This window comes from Protopterus annectens, chromosome 8.part0 (assembly GCF_019279795.1).
Source record: "Protopterus annectens isolate FY-2018-M chromosome 8.part0, PAN1.0, whole genome shotgun sequence".
Taxonomy (NCBI): Eukaryota; Metazoa; Chordata; order Ceratodontiformes; family Protopteridae; genus Protopterus; species Protopterus annectens.
In genome coordinates this window covers 731,247,669-731,273,437 of record NC_056741.1, presented here as the reverse complement: position 1 = coordinate 731,273,437, position 25,769 = coordinate 731,247,669, and the positions used below count along the sequence as shown (strand labels likewise).

The 25,769-nt window shown below is 39.9% G+C and overlaps 1 protein-coding gene across 3 annotated transcripts in view; it reads left to right on the top strand.

Moving 5' to 3' along the window:
• The window catches only part of WDR45 (WD repeat domain 45), a 956,899-nt gene extending 932,518 nt beyond the window's left edge, over window positions 1-24,381 (top strand). For 2 of the 3 annotated variants that reach the window (XM_044080188.1, XM_044080187.1), the window contains exon 11: window positions 23,493-24,379. In XM_044080188.1, coding sequence (XP_043936123.1) covers window positions 23,493-23,602 — 110 coding nt within the window. In that variant the 3' untranslated portion in view covers window positions 23,603-24,379. Of the gene's footprint in view, window positions 1-23,492 lie in introns of all 3 variants that reach the window. The other variant, XM_044080189.1, reaches the window with a different exon arrangement.
• Window positions 24,382-25,769: the final 1,388 nt, after the last annotated feature.

The following is a 25,769-nucleotide window of genomic DNA, read 5'->3' as shown; positions in this document are numbered from 1 at the left end:
AAATTTCGACCGCAGTCCGTGCGATTTTGCGCCTGTTCTTAAACAAAGCCAGAAGGCCAGGAATCCACGAACTGTCGCCCTGTTCCAATGGGCGAGGAATATTTTGTGGGCGGAGCAGGCCGTAACAACCAGTTTGGCTACGACATTCTGTGTGGGTGTTCAAACTCGAGTTTCATTAATATTTTAATGAACAGTTTTGTACCAGTTATGTGTCATTGCTACTTGCAATCTACTTGGAAAAGTAGGTAATATTTTGAAACAAAAACTGAAACACTCGATAGCTTATTAACTAGTGGCTGCCACAGGCCAGTTTTTTGTAATTTACAGACTATTGCTCAGCCCGGGTCCACCGCATCTGTCATTCAATTCACGACACGCCTACTTCTGCACAAAACTAAGTGGTGAGGCCCTCAAGTACAATATCACCGGTTAGAGATTGCCTTCCCTATCAAGAATTGATAGAGTACAGGCAAAGAGAAAGAAATAGGGTGGTGCTAAACGAAAGACCAGCACTGGTAGAGTTTTTAATAGAATCAAGAAGAGAAGCTGCCATTAAAAAAGAATAATTAGTAAAGCATATAAAATATTGCATGATAACTATAAGAATCAGACAGAGGAGGTTAAGAAGGATTAGGAAGAGAGATTAGATAAGCAATTCACAAAGAAACAATGGAAGAGATATATGTATGTCTCCCAAATATGCAGCAAAATCTAGAAGACTTAAGATTTTTGCTCAGAAATGTTTATGTAGATATTTTTATACCCCAAATAGATTCCAGAGAATTTTTCCTCAGGTAGACAGCAAGTGTTGGAGGTGTCATGGGGAAGAAAGAGATAATTGGTAACATATTTTCTGGGAGTGCAGTGAGTTGGCAGATTTTAAGGACTCTGCATGATGCACTGTCAGGGATGATGGGTTGGCAGATTGGTATGATGAGGGAGATGATTTTTCTGAACTATGATCAGAATCGGAATTGCCTAGACATGGTAAGGCCTTGCTGTGTCTATTATGGTGGCTGCCAAAAAAGCAATTATTATAAAGTAGAAATCAAAATCTAAACCAACTATACTAAAGTAATAAATCTAGTAACACAGATAAAACAACTGGGATTGAGATCTTTAGAAAAGAGTAGGAGCTGTGGGAACAGTATATACAGTGAAGGAATGAGGTTTAAAAGAAGGCAGGACTTAAATGAACTATGTAATGTTTGACTGAAAATGATTGGGTAGATTATAAGTGATGTATAGTATTTGCAGCTGGGAGTGTGTCAGTACAGTTTGTGATGTAAAATGCACGCAACTAGGATTGTGTTGATGAGGTTTGTTTTCATTTATTGAAATGTAGGATTGCCTGTTTCATAAGTGATGGTTTAATAAAGATGTTTCTTTAAAAAGGCGGAATTTAATAATGTATGTAATGTTGCTTGTGTTATATGTATTGCAGTATATGTGAAGTATAATGTTTGCAAATGTGAACTTGTTAATACGGTTTGATTACTTTTATATAAATGTAAATTTGCCTGTCACAAGTGATAAATCAATGAGGGTGTTTAAAAATAAGTATTGATTTCCTTAATGTTGATGGAGAAAGTTTGCCTAAGACTGGGTTCCTGAGGGGATAAAACATGCAGTGCTGTGAGGTTGGTTCTAGGGGTAATGAAAGTTGGTGTGGCTTGTGAGTAGTGTACTGGTTGTATGAGTTATTGTTTGTGAAGTCTAACTGCAAGGGGAGTAAATGTGTGGAATTGAAATATTGTGTAAAGTTGAGATCCTAAAAGTCTATATGTGTTTTCTAGTTAGCCATTTTGGCTTTTTCTAAGGTGATACAGTGATTCTCACAGAGAGGTGAGTTTGAAATGAACCTGAAGATGCTGTTAGACATAGTCTGGAGTGTGGCAATGTTTTTCTTGGAGGCAGAAGCAAAAGTTGGGAGCTCATATTCAAGTTGAGAAGGTAGAATTCCTTTATCTGTTCTAGCTGGTTGTGATAGAAAAGAGAGATCTTTTTGTCCTAGAAGAGGAAGTAGTTTATTTTGGCTTTTACTTTGTCTGCGTGGAAATGGAGGTTTAGTGACGGATTGATCTATAGTGTTGGGAGTTTGAAGGTGGAAGTTGTCTCTATGCAGTGGTTGTGCAGGTCAAAAAAAGTGTGTGTCACTTCCAAGATGGCTGCACACTTCATTTCAGCTCTCCTAGTGTGAAAACAGAAATTCAGAAGAGGGAGTCAGTGAATTTGTCTTTTTGGGTAAATTTCAGTTACTGGCTAGTAAGTTCACTGCCTGAGTGCAGTCAAAGAAGAAATTCAGAGAACTGAAAGAAAATCAAATCACAAATGGCGAGGTGAAAACACTGGCGGGGAAGAATCCTGCAGCAGTTCAGCAAAAAGCAGTTCAAGCTCCAGGTTCATGTGCAAGGCATGACTTCCAGTAGTCTAGATGAAAAACTAAGTCAAATGTTTTCAGAGCTGATTAAAATAAACAAAACACTGAAGGAGTATATCAACTCACATAACAAAAGGGTGGAAAAATGGAAGAAGCTCTAAACGGATAATTCAGATGAACTGATAAAACTGCAAAAATCTGAGGATGAAATGAAGAAAAGGCCGTCTGTATGACACTGCTCAAGAAAAGATGTTTCAAAAATGGTAGAACTAGAGGACAGACCACGTAGGGAAAACTTGAGATTTTCTGATGTACCACAGAAACTGGAAGGAATACACTGTATTAATTTTATAAAAGTGCATATAAGCAACTAGACTAGTATTCCACAGCAGGAGTTGCTAATTGAAAGAGCATATTGTGTGTATCCTCCAAGCATGGGTATGAAAAAGCAGTGAAGGCCTTTAATAGTAAAGACTCTTAGCAGAAAGAGTTGATTGTGACAAATATGTAGCAGAAGGACAAAGTACTAAAAGTTGGAGACAGTAAGTGTTTGTGGAAAATGATTATTCAATGTACACCAAGCAGAAGAGGAATAAATTTATTCCAGCAATCAGGGAAGATAGAGAAGCAGGTGTGAGATTCAAGCTGCTGTATCCATCTGTTTTCAGAATATTTTTTTTCCTGGTGAGTCAAAATCATTTTAGATGCAGAATATGCTAGGGAGGAAATACAAAAGTTTGTCCATCAAAAAGTGAGCCATCAAACAGAATGATATTCAATTTCTTAATCTTCTGATAATAAACTTCATAGAGAGACTGCGCCAATGCAGCCTTTTCCAGTGTACCAAAGGATAATGCTTGAGAGACAGGAAAAAGCACAGGATTTGACTAGAAGAACCAGGAGTATGTTGGAAATGAACCCAAGACTGGATTTGGGAGAGGAAGATCAACATGAAGAAAACCAACAACTCAGAAATAAATGAATAAATGTGGGATTGCAAAGCATCAATTTCATTTGTGAAATATGACAAAACAAAAAAAACAGAAAATATTAAACTTTTATGACTTTGTTAAACTTGTAGGGAACGCCAAAAGATATGCCCTACTTCATGTCATTAATGTTTGGAAAAACATTACTGAGAGATATCGAGGAAGGAAAGAGTAACTGTAAGTAAAACATTTTTTGTTCTTAACAGTACTTTTATGAAACATGACACTTACTGTTTGCTATAAAGTAAAGCTTTTTCAGATATTTTGTGTGTAATGAAGATACTAAAGTAAATAGGTGCCCCTGTTTTCTTTCTTTTTTCTTTCTTTCAGTCTTTCTTCTTGTTCAGTTTTAAGAAATGTAGGTACTGCGATGTATAAAGAGAAGAAACCCTGGACAAAAGAGCATGATGTAATCATAATACATATACTTTATCTCATTTACATAGAGGAATGACTGGATTAATGGATATAATAACAAATGTTAAGGGGAATGCAAGTAAATAAAGAACACTGAATATAATGACGTTTTTCTCCAGCAAATGTTTGGAATGACAAAGGTGAAGCTTGTAGTAGTAGGCAACTGTGCATCAGGAACTGATGTTTCTGTGGAGACAATCTGATAAGGGGGCAATAAAAACAGAATACTTCTTTCTTTCAATAGCTAGGAGAGGACTATGGCTGACCAAGTTCGCACACGACTGCAAACTCGGTGCCATAATTGACTCACCAGCTGACACAGGCATCCTCCAGAAGGGTCTCACAGAGACCAACAACTGGTTGCAAAGCCATGGCCTAAAACTAAACGCCACGAAGTCTATAGTCATTCCCTTTGGGAAAAACAAAGTGCCCATAAATTACCACATAGGCGGTAATCCATTAAGTACGGAGGAAGTAATTAGGGACCTGGGAACACAAGTTGATAGTAATCTCTCCTTTGACAACCATGTTGCCAAAGTGGTTAGAAAGACCTTCTATATAGCCCACCTTATCATAAAAGGATTCACATCTAGATCAAGGGAGGTCATTGTGCCCCTTTACTCATCACTCATCCAGCCCATAATTGAATACAGTGCCCGATTTGGGATGTACCTTACCCGGCACCTGCAGCAACTGGAAAGACCCCAAAAGTACCTCACCAAGAGGATCAAGAGACTCAAACAGATGACCTATGCTGCCAGGTTAAAGAAACTCCAGCTCTACTCAATTGCATACCGCCTACTTAGAGGTGATCTGTGCCTGACGTATAAAGCCATGTCCAACCCAGAATTAATGGACATGCTCCACCTCAAAAAATCCAAATCCACTAGAGCTACGTGCTCAGGGGACTTGAACCTCAACACAGAGATTAATAGGACATGCTGGAGAGACAGATTTGTAACCCAGAGGCTCGCAGCACTCTAGAATAGAATCCCAGTCCATGTCAGGCAGAGCCCCTCACTGGCTCTCTTCAAGAGAAATCTTGATGAGTGGATGGGAGATCGTAGGTTCACCCCGGGGATCACTTCTGTGTCACTACTAGACAGAGGCACAGTAAACTAACCTAAAAAGGGCACAGTTAAACCCATTTTAAAAGGGTGGCGAAAGCCAAACACATTCTGGCTAGGCTGATAAATGCCCTAGGGCATATAGCCTAGTATCAACCTATGAACCAATGTTTTCTGAAAGCATTCAAGTTGTTTTCTGCATCTGATAGGGTAATAAAATAAGACAAAAACAGACAGCATGTAGTGGAAGTAGAACTGCAAGCTTGTACCATGCATCTTAGCATGGATAACCTTCATTATAGGTTAATTCAAGCCTGTGAGTGGGCTGTCAGTCTGGGACAGTTGTTCCTGTTAGAAGGTTAAACCTCGTTATTTGAAGATGTCCATAGTTTTTTGTGCTAATGCAAAGTTGATAGGTTCTGGGGGTATTCTGGAGGTGAGTTTGTTTTTTTTTTGGGGGGGGGTCATTAAAACAAAAAGTCTTGTAAGGTGTAACATAGGTTCAAATGGATATGACAAGAAAGAACCGTATAAAAGATCAACCTATTAAACCTTATTGTGTGCATGTAACACAAAGTCTGAAACTGGATATTTAAAAAAGCTGCTATACATAACCGGTAGGAATGGTAATTTCTTAACATAATGACAGCACTTTCCATATTATCTTTGTGTGAATGGTCTCACAGATATATAGAAAAAAAGAACAATTAACTATATTTAGAAATGCAGAATGCAAGTAGCTTTGCTACAGAAGACACATCTGGAAAGAACTGAGCTTGTGAATTTGAGATAGAAAGGATTTCAGGATGGTTATTCAATGGAATATCTCTGATAAAGGAAAGGAGAGTATGTATATTAATTGCAAGAGTAGCTCCAATAGTGATATAGAGGAAAAATATAATGGTAGATGTGTAGTACTAAGGGGCCTCTGGCAAGGGAGGGGGATTTTGCTGGCATGTTTTTGTATTCCATCTAAAACTGCTGTAGTTGAGCTTTAGAATATTTTGGTGGAAATAATCAGCTTCCAGCAGGGAATATTACTTATAAGCTGAGAGGTTAGATCTTTGAAGAAATTTATGAAAATATTTGGTATAGAAAATGTGAATACAGTAGTAGAAGTTTGGAGAAAAGTTACATGTAATTCCCCAAGGTATAAAAACTAGGCTAGGCTAGACAGAAATTATATTTCACAGGAATATGTGCATTCAACTGAAAGTTTTGATACACATCCAATAACTGTTTCAGATCAATGTCAATAATAACTAAAATAAAAATGCAGAATTATGAAATAAAAATGAGAGCTTTCCAACCTATCTGTTGAAAAGAGAGGAATTTAAGGAATGGGTAGTGTAAATTTAGGAGTTATTAGGGAAGAACGAAATTTATTCTGAAAGTATAGCTAGGGAGTGGGATAAAATAAAAATAGGGTGGAATTAGGAGAAAAATAGATATGGTTAAGAAATGACAAGAATTATTTAGAGTGACTAAAAAAGGCTAAATTATTGCAGAATAGGGAGGTTCTCACAGAGCAAGAAGACACATAACTGCAGAGTGCTAAAAATAAGGGACTACCTTGGTAATAGGCATGTGTTTAGAAAGATTGCTGTTGTGCAAATGTTTTTTGATAACTCCAGAGCACAGAAACATTTAGCACAACAACTGGGGCAACAGAAAGTACAAAGTGTCGTTGACCATCTTAGAGAGCCTATAACAAGGGAATAATCGGAGATCCTGTAGAGATATGAGAAATATTTTGGACATTTTAAGAAAACCTGTATAAAGCTGAGAAATGTGGGATTCAAGAAAAAAGTGCAAATGGAAATGTTTATGCAGAATTAAGTATGCCAAGGTTAGAGATAGGCTAGGCTTAATGACTAACAGGATAGGAAGAGACGAGATAAAAATGGTGATGTATTACCAGTCTACAGGAAAGCCCCCCACCCCCCCAGTAATAGATGGTATTCCTGTGGATGTTTGGAGGCTGGGGGGGGGGGAGAAAGGGATAAAGATCTGAAAGGTTTGGTTTAACAGTATTTTAAAAGGAGAAGTACCAACATCCTAGAAGAAAATAGTGGTGGATGTAATACCTAAAGATGGAAAAGACCCAATGGACCCAGCTTCATATAGGCCCATTTCGATTCTAAACCATGTTTATAAAGTGTGTTTGTTTATAATGGCTAAAAGAATGGCAAATGTGATTCCAAAATTGATACATATGGTTCAGTTTGGTTTTATATAAGGGGGCAAACATTTGACAACATTAATAGAACAATGCTGATCCAGACAGAAGCAGAATGCAAGAAAATGTCATTGCTGTTGCAGAGAAAGCATTTGACAAAGTAAGCTGGGATTTTATATGCAGGGCAGTGGAAGCATTTGCTTTCCCTGCTAAAATTATAAGGTTGATTGGGAGGACATGTGAGGGATCCAAGGTGAAAATTAAAGTGTGCGTGTGTGTGTGGGGGGGGGGGTCCTCTACGGTAAGTTCCATATGGGCAGAGAAACGAGGCATGGGTGTCCTCTTTCCCCTTTGTTACTTGCATTATATTTAGAACCATTGGCAAAGAAAATAAGGGACTCAAGGATATAATTGGTATGGTAGACGAGAAAAGTTGGCTTTATTTGCAGATGATATTATTTTCTACCTGATAAAACCAAAAAAGTGTGTCAGTGTTGTGCGACATTCTGAAGCAGTTTCAAGTTTTTTGGGGGTATACAAAATTAATGCAGATAAAACAAGGCAATACTTTTAAACTATGTACCCACACATGAATTGGTTCAGCAGTACCTGTATTTATGGGGACATGATAAAATGAAGTACTTAGGAGTATGGAGTAAAAAGATTCTGTTATGGCAGCTAAGGACATGTAGAAAGACACTAACCAGATAATACAAAAACTAAGGAAATTATTTTAGGAGCTGTGATATAGAATCATAATTGCCTGTACATATTAAGATATCTCAGTTTAATTCTTGTGGCTGCCAAAAAAGCACTTACTACAACATTGACATCAAAGTGTAAACCAACTGTACTAGAAGTAGTGAGTATGGTAACAGAAGTAAAATAACTGGAAAAGGGATCTTTAGAAAAGAGTAGGAGCAAATTACATTGAAAAATTGGAACTGTTGGAACAATACATGCAGAATAATATTTTGGAGGAGGAATGAGGTTTAAGGGAAGGCAGGAATTGAATGGGCTATGTAATATTTGACTGACAATTACTGAATAAATTGTAATTGATGTGTAATGTTTGCATCAGAAAATGTCAGTATGGTTTGTTTTCATTAATATAAATGCATGATTGCCTATGTCATAAGTGACAGTTTAATAAAGTTGTTTCTTGTTTAAAAAAATCTTAAAGTCAGGTGCTTTGTGAAATTTCTGTGGCGTTCCAAAAAGCATAGTGTTGGTCTTAGTGTGGTTGAGAAATAACCTATGGTTTATGAGTCAGTGGTGGATATCGTGTAAGTTAGAATGGAGTTTTCATTGAGTGTTGATGTGAGAGTGACCTGATCAGTAAATGGCAATGTCATCAACATAGATGGTAAGTGGGAAATAAGGGAGGGATACTACATCAAGACAGTAAATTGTTTCTTTGTTTTGAGATTTCTTTTTTGTCTTCTGGTGGATTTCTTGGCCAGGTTATGCAAGACTTTAAAGGAGGTGTGGTTGTTGGTTGTGGGGATAATTAAGACTGAAGTCACTTAGAATGATAATGTTATTGTTTTGGGGGCAGTTATTAAGGATGTTAGTGCTGAGTGATTTAAATTTATGTAGGCAATCAGGGGAGTGGTAAATAGGCTGTAGGTGGTGGTTTGACTTTGTGATTTGGAAATTTAAGGAGAATCCGGTTAGGACCAGAGTATCAAGAAGAGGAGTTTCCTTGGGGACTGGCTTTTGTGTTTAGGTTATTTGTGTACAAAATTAGAACGCCTCCACCTGATCGTTTGCCTGGTCTGGCATCATTAACATACTTGTAGGAGGCTAGAAAGTGCTGGAAGTTGGGGGAGACTTTTTGACCCAGGATTGTGTGACTACTAAAATGCCCAGATTGTGCTGAGAAATAAAAGCACTTATATGGCTTATATGGTCTAGCTTGTTTTTTATGCTCTATGCATTGAGGAGGGCACTAGCCAATGTAGGAAGGAAGTAGTTTGGATGTTGAGGATGGGGAGTTGTTGGGCTTGGGATGGGCTCAGTAATACTCTTAAGGAGGAGTATAAAGATTATGGAAGATAGTCTGAATAAGGTCTTTGGTGTTTTTAGGCAAAGAGAAAAATGTTGGAGTCTTAGTTGTCTTATAGAAGATTGATCCTGACAGTGGTGAGCTGGGGAATAGGTTTGGACTGATTACTGGGGGTGTAGTGGTGGTTTGTTTTTGAGGAAGTTATGGATGTAGGGATAATACATAATACTATGATTGGTTGTATGTTTTGTGAAGATTTTCATTATTGGTCGTAGGGGGTGAGGGTTTTGAACAGGAAAGAAGGGGGCAGAACAGGGTAAGTTGTGGAAAGAAAAGCATATTACTGATTGGATGTGTGTTGTGTTTGAACAGGAGGTTATAAGTGGGAGTTAAAACTTCCAGTAATATTGTAGTACTGACTATGTGGGTAGTGAGATGAGGGTTATGTGGATTTGATAGTAGTGTCTTTTTAAGAGGTGTGTCTTCAGGGTGTGCTAGTGGGTGGAGATCAGAGCAAATATAACAGGTGGTCTGGAGGGTGGCTGGGAAGTGAAGTGAGACACAACTCCCACTGGCTTGGGAGTTCATCTTTCAAGGCCTGTGTCTAGCAGTGAGCTCAAAAAGGGTAGGCACAAATGCATGAATTGATGAGAGCTTGGCAAAAAGAGGCAATGCTAATAATTGTATGACAGTAAAACAGTATATGTTATTCCACCACTTTAATAGGGTAGGTTTACCCTAAAATGAATGTACCCATTGAGAGAGAGGTGTTTTAAAAGGAAGAGTCAAGCAAAAAGCAGCTGTAGAGTTGTCTCCTGCCGTAAGACACTGAGCATAATTGGCAGGATAAGTAGGAAATGCACCACAAACTTTTCTCTTCCTGCTTGCTTTTCCTTTGCTAAGGTGTCTGTTTGAAGTGCTTGGCTAGAATTCACTGTACAGCTGATGTTGATTTACAGTGTAAGGACAGGCCCAGGTAGTTTGACAAAGAAGTGAAATGCCTGAGGGATAAAAAGCAAACAGTATAAGAAGTGAATATGGGAAGAGGTAATTTAAATAAGCAGGAAGGCAAGAAAAAAGTAATTTTTTCACTTTAGAAACTACACAGAAATAAGATAAACATGAGAGTCATGTGACTACCACTCAACAGATATGTAAATAAATGCAGTACAGCAAAATCACTAAAGGTTTAAATGTAAAAATCACTAGTATAATTTCCAGCAAATACCCTCACACTAAGTAAAAACTAAGCCTGCGAGACCGTTAACTTCATGCAAAAAATACTTACAGGAAATAAATGAATACTGTAAGCTTATTAAAAAAAATTCATGCAAGCATTGTGTAAAATTTTGTATCACTTGTATTTTACATCCTGTTAAATACAAGTGATACAACTATCCCTAACATGAATATATTTTGTTTTCCAATCCACATGTCAGAGTGGAAACTAAATGTACAGCGCTTAGCTAAATTTCTTTGGTGAAGCAAAGTCACATCAGTATATCCCTGATGGTGCTATAAAATATTATGCACTTACTATAACCGTAGGCAGAAAGGATTGGCCATGGCTGACTTGTCAGGTTAGAAAAGACAGACTAGCGAGTGGGAAGGGACGGAGAGTACTATAAAGCAGTAGGGATACAGATGTAAATTACATAGGCAAGTGTGAAATGGAAGGTCCAGTTATGTGTGTGTTGTGGGTGGGCTGTGAGGTAGGACAACAGAATATCCTGTTTACAGTACAACCAAGTAAATAATATGTTTAAGTAAATATAGAAAATAAAACCTGAATGCTCTAAGACAGTGGACACATCTCCCACTGGCTGAGGACTTAATCACTCAAGGCCTTTGTCTAGCATTGAACTCATCAAAGGCGATGGCACAAATGCACTAGTTGTTCAAAAATGACAGCTTGGAGAAAAAAGGCAATGCTAGTATTTGTATGACAATAAAGCAGCATGTGTTGTTCCACCACTTTAATGGAGTAGGTTTATCCTAAATGGAATATACCTATTGAGAGAGAAGTGTTTTGAAAGGAAGAGTCAAGCAAAGAACAGCCATAGAGATGTTTCCTGCCTTAACATCCTCCCTGGATCCTGGATTTGCTCCTGTGCATACAGCATATTGGGCAACAAGCGACATTCAGCACTCATTGTTTCCAAAGCAGGTACGGGTTTTATGGGATAGGGGTTGCAGACCCGAGGCCCAACCCTTCTCAGTGGGTGCACCACACAGTTGCACACACACTCACACCTCGGGCCAGTTTAGAGTGTCCAGTCCACTTACTGTATGTCTTTGGAATGTGGGAGAAAACTGGAGCACCTGGAGGAAACACACACAAATGCAGAGATGACATGCAAACTTCACACAGAAGACACCCCAGCTGAGAATCAAACCGGAGAAGCTCTTGTTGTGAGGAGACAATGCTAACCTCTACACCACCTCACCATCCCTGCCAAGTAGAAGTGTAAGACAGTAAACACAATTGGCAAGATAAGTGGGAAATGCACCTCAAATTTTTCTCTTTTTGCTTGCTTTTCCTTCATTAAGGTGCCTGTGGGAAGTGTTCGGGTAGAATCCACTGCAAAGCTAATTTTGGTTTACAGTGTGAGAACAGACCTATGTAGCTTGACAAAGAAGTGTCTCAGTAGTACACGTGCTACACCCATCACACAGAAGCAAAAGCAGACATATAGACCTACATATGCTGAGGTACCTAAATGTAACCATCCTAAACCCCAAAGACCTCCTAGACGAAGTGCACATAACAAATGCCCTCAGCAGCACCAAATGTACTGTTTCAAAATAACACCCACATCAACACATACAGCCACATCACATGGAGCCCATCAGGCCATCCACCACACAATCCAACATTCTAGTCATTGGACGCTCCATTGTGAGACACAATGATGTCCCTTTCTCCAGGCTGAGTAAGGACAAAGTCATGGTCATTTGCTTATTAGGGGTTAGGATGCAGTACATTACGCATGCACTCGGGTCATTGGACCACAGGTATTAGTATGACTTGGTCATAGTCCATGTGGGTGTAAATAACCTGAGACATATCTCCCTAGACTATATAATGACAGACATCATGGAGCTCTTGGAATGTGTGCCACAGGCTTCTATGAGCCTAGCATTGATCCATATTTTACCTTCTCCAAGGATGATGCCACAGTATGAACAAAAGATGGCCAACTTTAGTAATTGGCTTAGTTTCTGGTGTTATTCTAAGGAGGTACAATATTTGTCAGCATGGAAGGAGATGGTCAACAGACCGTGCTCCTTTTCCAGGGATGGTGTGCACCTCATCCCTCTATGCTTTTAAATATTAGCTATAAAATTGTCTTCCGTCATAGTGCCTTTTTTAGGCAATGCCAAACTGAAAGTACTTCAGACATACCAAATCAAAGCCAAGGAAATCTAAAGGTATTACTGCTGAATGCTAGGAGTCTAGACAAAAAACTCCACTCCCTATAAACTCTCTTCACCCTAGAGAATGCTGATGTTTGTGTGGTCACTGAGACATGGTTTAAAGCTGCAGAGAGCACACTGACACTGCAAGGTTATAATACCTTCCACACATTTAGACCAGCTACTACACAGACAGGGACTAAAGGTGGAGATGTTTCAATTTACATCAGAAATAAATATACCTCAAGGCTGGTCAAACGGGGCAATGCACTTGAGCTTCTCCATGTTCAAATCACCATAGACAAAATCCAGTACCACTTATACTACTTCCTTGCAAGCTATAGCTCCCCTTTATAACCCAGGAAATCCATAACATGTATTTAAACAATTACATGTATGAATGTAAAAAAGAAACTTTTATATAAAGAAGCACTTTTTATATTAAAGTTTGACACTTTAAATTCAGGAGGAATAAATGTGGCTTGTAATTGGAAGGTTTTAATATAATTGACAATATACCAATTAAGGTACTAATTTTAATTGATTTATTTAATGATTAACGATGTATAAAATATGTGATTGAATGTTTAGTTGTGTACTCCATTAAAGGCTGAGTGAGCAGAGGCGCCAGAGCTGGATATAATAAAATAGTTTTATGGTCACAGGTTTGTCGTATTGTGTCATCTGCTCCAGTTTTCATGAGTTGTATTCATGTATTTAAACTTATTGGAAATATTGGAAACACTCACCATCCAACCCAATGCCATATTCATGGGTGACTTTAATTACCCCATTGTTAACTAGGAATCCTATACAACACCAAACATAGAGTTACAGAGATTCCTGGATTTTGTAAACGCAAATTCCCTGGAGCAGATTGTCAGTACACCAACTAGGGGTGCAACCATACTGGATCTGGTCCTCACCAGTATGGGAGAGTGCTGCACATCCCCTAGTGTAATGCCGTTACTGGTAAGGTCAGACCACAGAATGGTCTCCTTTGAAGTAAATAAATAAAACCTGGAACCCCCCCAGCTAACCCTGGAATATTCAGGAACTACTCTAGGGCTAACTTCCTGCTAGCAAGTGATAACCTGGCAAAATTTCAAGCCCCCATAAACCCTGAGAACCCTGCTGCCTATGCAGAACTGTTCACAGCGTGTTAGTAGCTGCATAGAGGCAATTGTACCCACCATGAAGAAGTACAGAACTAACTTAAAAAACAAGCCACCCTTGTGGAATCACAAAATCAGTAGATTATATAACAGAAGGAAGCAAATCATGGCAAAAATTAGGAGGTGCAGCACCCTGCAGGATAAAAGCACTCTCGTCAAATTAAACAAATAACTCAGAGGACAAATAAAGTCTACCAAAACCTAATTTGAGGTAAATTTGGCCTCCTAGGCTAAGAACAACCACAGGGCAGTCTTTAGCTATGTCCACAACCTCAAAGGCAATACATAATTGTGTGCACAGCTCATTGTAAATGGAGCCACCTATTCTGAGCCAGAACATGATAGACTACAAAAAGCATTTGACAGTATTCCACATTCATGGATAAGAATGCTTAAAATGTATAGGATGCACCCTACACTAATCAATTACATTTCAGCAACCATGAAACAGTGGCAAACCACTGTGCAGTTAAGCCATGAGAAAGGACAAATTATTATTCCAAGGATAAAAATTCAAAGGGATTCCAGGGTGACTCTCTGCCACCACTGGCTCTTTTGGTCTTGCCCTTAACCCATTAAGCTGTCTACTTAATAGATTATGTCATGGCTACAATTTGGCTCCCAGAAAACAAGAAGATGTAAAGACTTCTCATCATCGTTTTGTGGATGATTTCAAACTGTATAGTTCTTCAGATGAGGAACTGAAAGCACAACTGCAAGTGGTCAAAACATTTTCACATGATATCAGGATATTTGGTCTTGATAAATGTACAAAAGCAAGCTTTAAAGCAGGAAAGCTGCAGCACCAAGAAAACATCAGCCCAGGACAGGAATGTTATATAAAAGAACTTGAGCAAGAGAGAGTGTATAAATATGTGGGAATTGAGGAAGGATCAACAATGAAACATGCACAAATACGAATGAAGTTTAGTAAGGAATATTTTATAAGACTAAAATTAATACTGAAAGCAGTGCCGATATCTGGGAACAAAGTCCAAGCTATAAACCAATTTGGTGTTCCTGTCCTAACTTATAGTTTTGGTGAGATTGACTGCCCCCAAAAGGTGTTGGATCGGTTGGACAGGAAAACAAGAAGGATGCTTCATGCTTATCAAATGATTTATAAAAAAAATCGGTGTATGCCAAAACTATATATTCCTCGTTATGAAGGAGGTATGGGCCTCCTCGAAATTGATTGTTACATGTATAGATCTTCAGTCGTAGGATTGCATACATATCTGCTGACCTCAAAAGAGACAAATGTAGTAAAAGTTTATAAAACATGAGGGGAATAAGTCTAAGGTGACTTCCCTGCTTGGTTTAGCAGCATATCAGTGTCGAACGGGAATGGAAGTAAAGCCAGAAATAGATAAAAGATAAAAATTAGGCAGCAACTAAATGTGTCAAAAAAAAAAAAAAAACAAACTAAAGAATATAAGGGGAAGAATCAGATGAGAAGGCAAGAAATGTGGAAAATGAATAAATATAGTTACAAGTATAGAAAATTCTTGGAACAACCTCGTGTTCATCAGGATCCAACACAGGAAGGTTAAGGAGAGGTGAATTTAAACCTCTCTACTTTCACTGGCTTATGTGAGTAATCACAAAATCATCATGTTTGAAATCCCACCCCTTCAATTATTTAAATTTATTGGCCATCCTACAGTATTTCATAGTACCAAAATACAAAAGTGACCACCCCTTTCAATCCATCTTGCTGTTTTAAAAATAGTAACTCTCCACTAAACCTTAACTTTTTAAACAGGTAAAACTCAAGTTACCTACTTTCACATCTAACTTCTCTAGTGCACACTGCAGAGTGCATTCTTTTCAATCTTACCTTTAAGCATCCCTGTGACTAGCACTTTCTCTAATACCTGCTGGAAAGTACTAGGAAGCCTTAAACTCATACAAACACTGAACTCTCCTTGTTAACAAGGAGAAATTAATATTAGGCACTAAACAGCCTATAATTGCAAAGTACCTTGCTAAGGAAACAGCTCCTATACTTTACAAAGAAAAAAAAGCCCCAAACCAGGCATGTCCAAGGGTCAGCTTCGGTGATTTCTCCTGTCCACCTGGTGAATCTGGGCATACTGGGGCAATGCAGCAATTGCCTCATGTACACAGATAACCCTCTCCTCCTACCACCCAACACTACAACCTGTGAGAGATGCACTTACATAGCCAAAATGGAAGCAAAGCTCTCTCCACCCAAGATTGTGCTAAACAGTCAAGAGGAGAAGGTTAACACCCACACTACACCTCAAGCAACACATAGCCCTTCTAAACCCGCACCACCAACACCCACATATAGCAACACTAAATCCACATATGCAGAGGCCCTTAACTGTAACCTGCCCAAGCAACAAAGACCTCTGAAGCTGAAACGCAAACACCAATCACAACCAATGTGTCACATAGTTCACAACACCAGTGTGCCACCCAGCAACAGCCCCTAAGGCAAGACAATGTACCGAACACTTTAGTCATAGGTGACTCTATAGTCCGGCACACTGATGTCCCTCTCACCAGGTTGAATAAGGAGAAAATTACAGTCAGCTGCCTGTCGGGTGCCAGGATCCGCCACATAACGCGTGCACTCAAGTCACTCCACAACAAGTACAAATATGACTCTGTCATTGTCCATGTTGGAGTGAATGACTTGAGACGTACCTCCCTGGACTACATGAAAAGAGACATGGAAGAGCTCTCGGATCATGTGGCCCAGGCAGGTATGACCCTAGCCCTGAGTAGCATCCTGCCTTCGCCCAGAATGATACCACAATATAAGGATAAAATGATTGACTTCAACAATTGGCTAAGCTTATGGTGTCATTCAAAGGGGATTCAGTATCTGTCTGCCTGGGATGACATGATTGACAGACCACGATGCTTTGCCAGAGATGGTCTGCACCTGTCGCCCTGGGATTCAGGTTACTGGCTAAGGCTCTTGCCACCCCTATAGTGCCTTTTTTAGGCAAACTTCAAAGGACAAAACCACGACCGTAACAGGTACAAGCATGCAAAATCTGAAGGTAATGCTACTCAATGCTAGAAGTCTAAACCTCAAAATGCACTCTCTCGAGGCACTCCTAAAAATGGAGAACATCGATATCTGTGCAGTAACTGAGACCTGGTTCAAGGCTCCAGAGAGCACCCCTGCAATACCAGGCTACAACTCTTACCACACTTTTCGGCCACCAAACCAGGACCGAAACACTAAAGGTGGATGAGTGTCAATATTCACCAAGGATATTCACACCACCAGGTTAGTTGGCCAACACAATGTGTCTGAAATTCTCCAAGTGCAACTAACACTAGGTAAGACTGCAATCCAAATTGTAGCTTGCTACAGATCCCCCACCATACCCCAAGATTCTCACTACACCTTTCTAAACATACTGGAAAATATTAAGATAGAACCAAACACCCTAATATTGGGTGATTTTAACTACCCTGCCGTTAACTGGGAAAACTACTCCTATCCCAACACCTTTGCGCAACGGTTCTTGTAATTCATAAATTCCAACGCCCTGGATCAACTAATCCATAGTGCCACCAGGGGCTCCAATATCCTAGACCTGGTCATTACCAACATGGGAAATCAATGCTCCATACCTATGGTCACCCCCTTGTTAGTCAGGTCTGACCATAAGCTAATCACCCTTAACATCCACATCCCACCCCCACCCCCCAGTAAAGAAACCACCATAAAAAACTTCTCCAAAGCCAACTTCATTCTACTCAAGTCAGAAGTGACAAACTTCATGACACCCATGCAGACGGGAACTGAAAGTTCAACTGCTGAATCCTACACTAAGGCACTGTACGAGCACATCCACTCATGCATGAATCATGCCATCCCAAATAGAACCAAAATGCTCTCATCCGAAAAAAGGAAGCCAATCTGGTGGTCCCCTGCCATAAACAAACTTTACAACAAAAGGAAGAAACTTTTGCAGAAAAGAGGAAAATCCCAGGATGCAAAAAACTCCCTTACTAACCTCAGTAAGAAACTGAGATGCCTCATAAAATCCTCCAAAGCTAGTTACGAAAATAAAATTACCAAAGATTCCAAAGACAACCACAAAGCATTCTATAACTATGTCAAGAATCTAAATGGCAATGCTAAGATCTGCTCTGAGCTAAAACAGAATGGCATTAAATATACTGATCCTAAGGATATTGCCAATATCCTGGCAGATCGATTCAGTGCCATCTTCACCCCCCTCTCACCCCCTAAATGGCCCATCTCAATACAGTAAGATTGCCAAATTCCAGTAATAACGGCCATACAGGTACAAAACGCACTCTCTAAAGCCAAGAATACAGCATCCATGGGACCAGATGACATCCCGGGCTGTGTACTACATGAACTACAGTATGAACTGGCACCTCACCTAAGTGTCATGTTTAATCATAGCCTCACCTCAGGTTTCGTGCCCACTGAGTGGCGCAGAGCTACAGTTATCCCAATCCACAAGGGGGGATCCACCTTGGATCCCAGAAACTACCATCCCATCAGTCTGACAAGCCTTATCTGCAAGGCCATGGAGCGTATTATCATGGAACTTATAAACAAAGACATTGGCAACTTTCAAACACTGGACCCCACCCAGTTTGTGTTTGTGAAGGGCCGATCTTGTCTCCTGAACCTGATTGACTTCTTTGAATCAGTCTCCAGAGCCATGGACAAGGGTAAGGTGGTCCGCACAGCCTATCTAGACCTTGCCAAGGCCTTTGACACCATCCCCCACTCTGGAATCATAGATAAACTTACTAAGTTGGGCATTAATCCCTATGTTACCCAATGGGTTGCTAAATGGCTTACTGATAGGGAACCCACACTGTAAAAGTAGCCGACTCCAAATCCAACTCCAGACAAGTGACAAGTGGAGTACCTCAGGGTTCAGTCCTGGGGCCGCTCTTGTTTGGCATCTACTTCTCTGAAGTACAGGTCAACACTAAGGGACTCTGGCTAACAAAGTTTGCAGATGACTGCAAACTGGGAGCCATTATTGAATCCCCAAATGATGTGGATAATCTACAAAAGGGCCTTACAGAAACAGATGCTTGGTGCCAGAGCCATGGGCTCAAGCTCAATGCCAAGAAATGTATTGTTATCCCCTTTGGGAAAAAACATGTATCCATGAATTACCATATAGGTGGCAGTACACTAAACACAGAAAGTGTGATAAGAGACTTAGGGACACAGGTGGACAGTGGTCTCACCTTCGATAACCACATTGCCACAACAGTCAGGAAATCCTTCTATGTGGCACACCTCATCACGAAGGGCTTTTCATCCAGAAAAAAGGTCATTGTCCCACTGTGTACTCATCCCTCATTAGACCCGTTATAGAATACAACGCCCCATTTGGTGTGTACCTCTCAAGACATCTGCAACAACTGGAAAGGCCTCAGAAATACCTCACTAAAAGAATCACTGGCCTAAAGCAGATGCCCTACTCTGACCGCCTTAAATAACTCCAGCTGTACTCTGTCGCATATCATCTGCTCAGAGGCAATCTCTGCTTAACATATAAGGCCATGTCAAACCCAGAGCTGTTGGACATGCTACACTTAAAGAAATCCCAATCTCTCAGAGCTACACGCTCCAGGGATCTAAACCTTGTCATCACAATAAACAAAACATGCTGGAGGGATAGGTTCCTGACCCAGAAACTCCCCAGACTCTGGAATAGATTGCCCATACATGTCAAGCAGAGTGCCTCTTTGGACCTCTTCAAGAGGAACTTGACGATTGGATGGAAGAAAGGAAATTCACCCCAGGGATCACGTCTGTCGCCCTGCTAGACAGGGGTCCAGGAAAGTAAATAATGTGGGAAGAAATAGCCAGGGAATTGTTATGGCTAGGCTTGTATAGGCCCTAGGGCTGATAGCCTAGTACCAACCTATGAACTTATGAACCTAAGACAAAAGGTTAATATTGTCGGCCCAAGATAGTGACCTGTGTACATGTTGGTTTGCAAAGTCCATTGAACATGTGGGAGAAACAGACATATGTAGGTTTTGTAAAAGAGAATTGGAAGAAGTCACACATCTTGTTGCTGGTTGTGATATAGTAATGTCAGAAGGACTGTATACTGAAAGGCATAGTAATCTGCCAGGACTGTTGCATTGGGGATTGTGCAAACATTATAATATCAAAGTAGCTGAAAAACACTGGAAACATGAGCCAGAAAGCACTATAGAAAATTATGAAGTTTATATTATATGGGATCACCCATTACCAACAGTTCAAAAAACAGAAATGAGAAAACCAGAGATAGTAGTGGATGAAAAGAAGACTAAAGTAACATTGATCATTGAAATTGCTAGACTCAATGACTACAGTGTCATATGTACAGAGAGATGCAAAGTCATAAAATACCAGGATTTGCAGGCAAAAACATGGGCAATGTGGAAGAAGGTTACCCAGATTTTTCTAATAGTAGTAGGAGCAACGGGGCTTATAAAAATGAATTTATAGTTGTGCTTAGATGTATTACCATTCCATATCATTACTGGGCACATTGTGGGTACTGTGTAGAGCACTTTTGGCTAACATCAAAGATTGAAACAATGCAAATTTCATAAACTTTAATCTTACTTTGACTTAAAAACGGGGTCTGTTCCCATCGTGGTATTAGAAACCCAAAAGATTTGGGAAAATTAAAAAAACACCAGAAGATATAGCAAACCTACTGGCCGATGAATTCAGCTCCAATTTTACCCCTCTCTCCCCCTCAACCTTCCCTCAGGAAATGCCATCAAATATAACTCCCCCTGCTACCACTAGGGAACAGATCCTTAATGCTCTCTCTAAAGCCAAAAAGCACTGCATCAATGGGCCAATATCCCAGGATGCTTTCTAAATAGCATGAAACATGACCCGTCCGGCCCTCTGGAAGTGTTATTAAACTGTAGCCTCCAAACAGGCTTATTGCCTCATGAATGGCGAACAGCAGCAGTCATCCCTCTGCACAAAGGTGGGTTATCTACAGACCCTGGAAACTACATACCCATAAGTCTCACTAGTCTCATATGGAAAGCCATGGAAAGAATTCATTATGGAAATTATCAATAATGATATAGTAAACCTCCAGACACTGGCCCGAAATCAATTTGATTTTGTCAACGACAGGTCATGCCTACTCAGCCTGGTGGACTGCTTTGAGAAAGTCGCCAAAGCAATGGATGAGGGCAAAATGGTTCACACCACCTACCTTGACCTGGCTGAGGCATTTGACACAATACCCCACTTGGGCATTGTTGTCAAACTCAAAAGGTTAGGTACAAACCCTTTTGTCACCCTGTGGATAGCCACCTGGCTCACAGGACCCAGGAAGTTAGAATTGGGGAGTCCACCTCTACAAAGAGGCCATTCACAAGTGGAGTCCCTCAGGGATCAGTCCTGGAACCTCTCCTTTTTGGCATTTATGTCTCTGAAGTCAAGACCAATGTTAATGGCGTGTTGCTGACTAAATTTGCAGATGATTCCAAGTTAGGAGCTGTCATTGAATCCCACACCCACACAAATGTTCTCCAGGAGTGGCTGAAACAGACATACAATTGGTGTTAAAGCCATGGACTAAAACTAAATGCTAAGAAATACATAATAATATCCTTCGGGAAGTCAGCCACCCCTAGTAACTATTGTATTGACAATACATCCCTTAGACTTGACTCAGTAGTCAGAGACTTAGGGACAGACCTAGACAGTAATCTAGCCTTTGACCATCATGTGTCTACAGTAGTAAGGAAGGCATTCTGTGTTGTGCAACTTATAAACAAAAGTATGGCATCTAGGTCAAAAGAACTCATTGTTCCACTGTATTTGGCATTCATCAAACATGTCATTGAGTACAGTGCCCCCTTTGGTATGTACCTAACCAGGCATATCTAACAGTTGGAACATCCACAGAGGTTCCTCACTAAAAAAATGCAGGGCATAAGTAACATGTCCTGTGCAGACAGCCTCAAGGTTCTATCCCTGTATTCTGTCTCCTATTGGCTGTTGAGGGAAGATCTATGCGTGGCATACAGGGCATTGACAGACCCCACTCTGATGGACCTCCTGCATATCCACAAAACAAACCGCACCAGAATTACCCATTCGAAAGCCTTAAACTTTGCCTGTGTTACAAATAGGACCTGCTGGAGAGATAGGTATGTATCACAGAGACTACCCCATCTCTGGAACAGGCTCCCCATCCATGTGAAGCAGAGTCCCTCCCTAGCCCAACTCAAGTGTAACTTGGACAGTTGGATGGGGAACAGGAAATTCATCTCAGGTTTGGTGTCAGTGTCTCTAATGGACACGGCAGCCTGTAAATATTTCATCTCCCAGGCTTCTGCTTGTAAATATTTCATCTCCCAAGCTCCTTCTTACACTTATCAAGGGTACCAGAACTTGTCAGAGATTTGAGATGCATGACTAGGGTTAAAAAGGCCCTTGTGGTTGTTAGCCTAATAAACACTAATGAACCTATAACTCTAGGCAGGGAGGAATAAACATGGCTGACTTGTTGGGTTGGAAGAGAGAGAGAGAGAGAGACTCATTAGACTGCATCTTGCAGCTGTTTGTCAGAAAGCATTGTTAGAAAGCCTGGTAACTTTGAGACTGATGCTGCTCTTACTTTGTGCGTACTACATGAGTCACTTCAGTCTGAGGCCTGTGCTTGCTACTGAAAAAATATGCTGGCATTCCTGAGGTGTCTTGCACTGCTGTTACTATCATGGTAAAAAGCTGATAAAATAACTATGGAAAGACTTGTCCAGGGTCTGATACGGACTTAGTAATTACATTTCATTTGGCACCAGATGTGATGTTGAGCATCAAGTCTGGTGTCTTCGGCACTGGTCGACAGCAGTAGAGGTATGTTTTAAATTAATAATGATATTTATGACTACAGTCCCTAAACTGATTATGATATGTGGTTCCCTGATGGCTCCCTAATTTTGTTTGGGATTCCCTGGGTGTTGGGAGGAGATCTGTTGTAGAATATGAGAATGTTTTATCCTCTGTGTGCACGTTGGCATGTGTAAAGGGATTAATTATTAATATGGTCCATTTTAAGATTAACAGCAGGCTTATATAAGTAAAGGCATAGTAAGCAAGTATACATATTTCGGCACTGAGGCTCTTTCTTTTTGCTGCTTCCAGTTTCAAAAGAATATATGTATGTGGACTTTGAAGATCGGTTTATAAGGAACTTGTCATTTATTGAAGACATTGTTAGAAGTGAAATGCTACTTCATGAGTTTGTTTTATTTTGCTCTGTAGTGTGATTTATGAGCTGTGTGTGGCAGAATTCTTTCTGGAGATTGTTATAGCTAACTTCTCCCCTCCCTTATCTATTCAGTGATCTAACTGTAACATAACTTTAATAACTGAGAGCAGTCATTTACTTGTATGCATTCCTCATTACAAAAAATGTAATCGCAAAGCTAATGAGTTATGAACTGGTTTAACACCTTTATATTTTAAAATACAATCACAAAACTGATGAGTAATGAAGTCAAATAGCACCTGTGTATGTTAAAATACAGTAACAAAACTGGTGAGTTACGAAGCAGTGTAGTACCTGCATGTTAGGCTGTGTAGAAAATAGTGTTCTTCACATTGCTCCTATTATTATTATTATTATTAGACAGCACACTGTACAGATGTAAAAAAGTTTATCAGAAACAAAATGTATCAGCAGAGTATTTTTGAATGTCAGTAAAATGTTAATATAGTGTTTCTGGTACTATCCTTTTAAGTCTTTAGAAAATAAATTGCAAATGATACTCATCTTTGCGTTAGTGTTTAAATTGTTTCTTTTCTATCATTATTTGTTTTTCTTTCCCAGCCATATGTGTTGATGGAACATTTCACAAGTATGTCTTCACTCCAGATGGGAATTGTAACCGTGAAGCTTTTGATGTCTATCTCGACATATGTGATGATGATGACTTTTAATTGCAATGTTTGCATGCACAGCATCCTGGAATTGACGGCCTTTTAGTCCACCTCTCCAAAGCAGAGAACCACCTGTAAAACATAATTGTTCTGAAGAGTTGCATTCCCAGTACTGGGCATGAATGTGGAAGGTGGCAGGCAGCTACCAAGTCAGAGCTCTGGAAGAGTATTTCAAGATGTGAGTTGTATATGCTGCTTTAAATTCACCAGACTAATGATAGCATGGAAACATTTGTAATTAAAAAAAAAAAATCAAAGCAGCATTCTTAAAGTTTGTGACGTGAGCTGGGTGACAAAGAAATGCCTATGTATTTATTTAGGCTGTAGGTCTCTGCTCCAGATCAGACATCCTTATTTGTTTACCTAGAAGTAGCATTTAAAGCAGCATTTCCAGCAGGCTGCTTGCTATGAAGGCACTGGGCCATATTGGTGAGCCACAGCTCAACACTAATGCTTTCTTATCCAGTACAGAATTGGAGTACAAACCTTAGCTTTATTTGAAAATCTGAGCACTTACTCATTTGTAGTATGATCCTGATTATCTCATGTATCCTTGGACTTGAGCCATCTCTCCCATCTTTACAGCTGAGGAGTAGTGTACATTTTGTTGAGATTTTACATTATCTGTTCCACAAACGTTAGTGTTACAGCACATACTATATTATGTCACAAAATCCGTAGCATATCGCCTACTCCGAGGTGATCTCTGCCTAACATATAAAGCTATGTCAAACCCAGAGCTGTTGGACATGCTACACCTAAAGAAATCCCAATCCCTCCGAGCTACACACTCTAGGGACCTAAACCTTGTCACCACAATAAACAGGACATGCTGGAGGGATAGATTCCTGTCCCAGAGACTTCCCATACTCTGGAACAGGCTACCCATCTATGTCAAGCAAATTTCTTCATTAGCACTCTTCAAGAAAAATCATGATGAGTGGATGGGAAATAGGAAATACACCCCGGGGATCACTTCTGTCTCTCTGCTCGACAGTGGCACAGGAAAATAACTTTCTTAAGTGGCGTAAGCCAGGGAACCTTGTTGGCTAGGCTTATGTAGGCCCTTGGGCTGATAGCCTAGTACCTACCTATGAACCTATATGAGTGAGCATGTTAAAGAGATGCATGCAACATGTAGATGTGGCTAGAATTCCACTGAGGCACTACTAGAGAGAAGACATCTAGAAACCGTATGAGTCATGGAATAGGATGACCTTGACACTGACAGAGTCCATGCTAGGCATTCAGTAGGTAGCTTTGCTGTGGTCTGTGAAGGCAGGCATTCAGATTCTTCAGCAAGACATACTATAGCCCTGGTAGTCCATGGTATGGAGAATGATGAGACCGAAACTCAAAAGAGCACTCAGCTAGTTAATGTGGCTCTTTCCTTTGCAGTACACCTGTTGTTAAACATTTTTTGTGTGCATGTGTGTCTTAAGAATGCTTATTGTAGATGTCAGAGAAATGAACCCAGAAGCAGTATTGCAATATAAACTAAAAAATAAAATGTGTGACATTTTATGTAAATTTCATTGTCTGTCTTTCCCTTAGTGTGGTGATATTTACTGTTTTTTTCCTTAGTTTGCTGATAAAGATAAGATTGTCAAGTGGCAAACTTCTTGCAGGTTGTGTTGTATGCTATTTTATAACTAGTGTTAGCATACAGTAAGACCAAGGTGTGAAGCCCATGGAATTCACCACTCTCCCACTTGCTTTTTTCAGTATTAATGAATCCTATCCACTTCACGGTGACAGTCTGAGAGATGGGACCAAGTGTAGCTGTGCACAGTTTATTCAGCAAATTGCTTGTGGCATTAAATGACAAGGGGGAAGATTTTAACTTCCAAAAATGGAATACTGCAATAGATATTTATGTACCTTTTAAGAAACTGTACATTTAGATCTGTATCCTTCCCACCCCTACCAATCTACATGTACTTTTTCTTGCTGTAAATTACTTGGGGTTGTTATGGTTGGCATCACCCACAGCAAAGTGAATAAATGGACCTTTTTCCTTCATTGTTTCACTGCTGCCAGCTGCTGTACTATCTGTGGTAGCTACTTTGATTTCATAAAATTTGCCTGTGAGTTTTTAGTTTATTTATAATTTTATGTTTGACTAGTTAACCACCCTTTATATGTGGGCTACTGGGCTGAAAGGCGC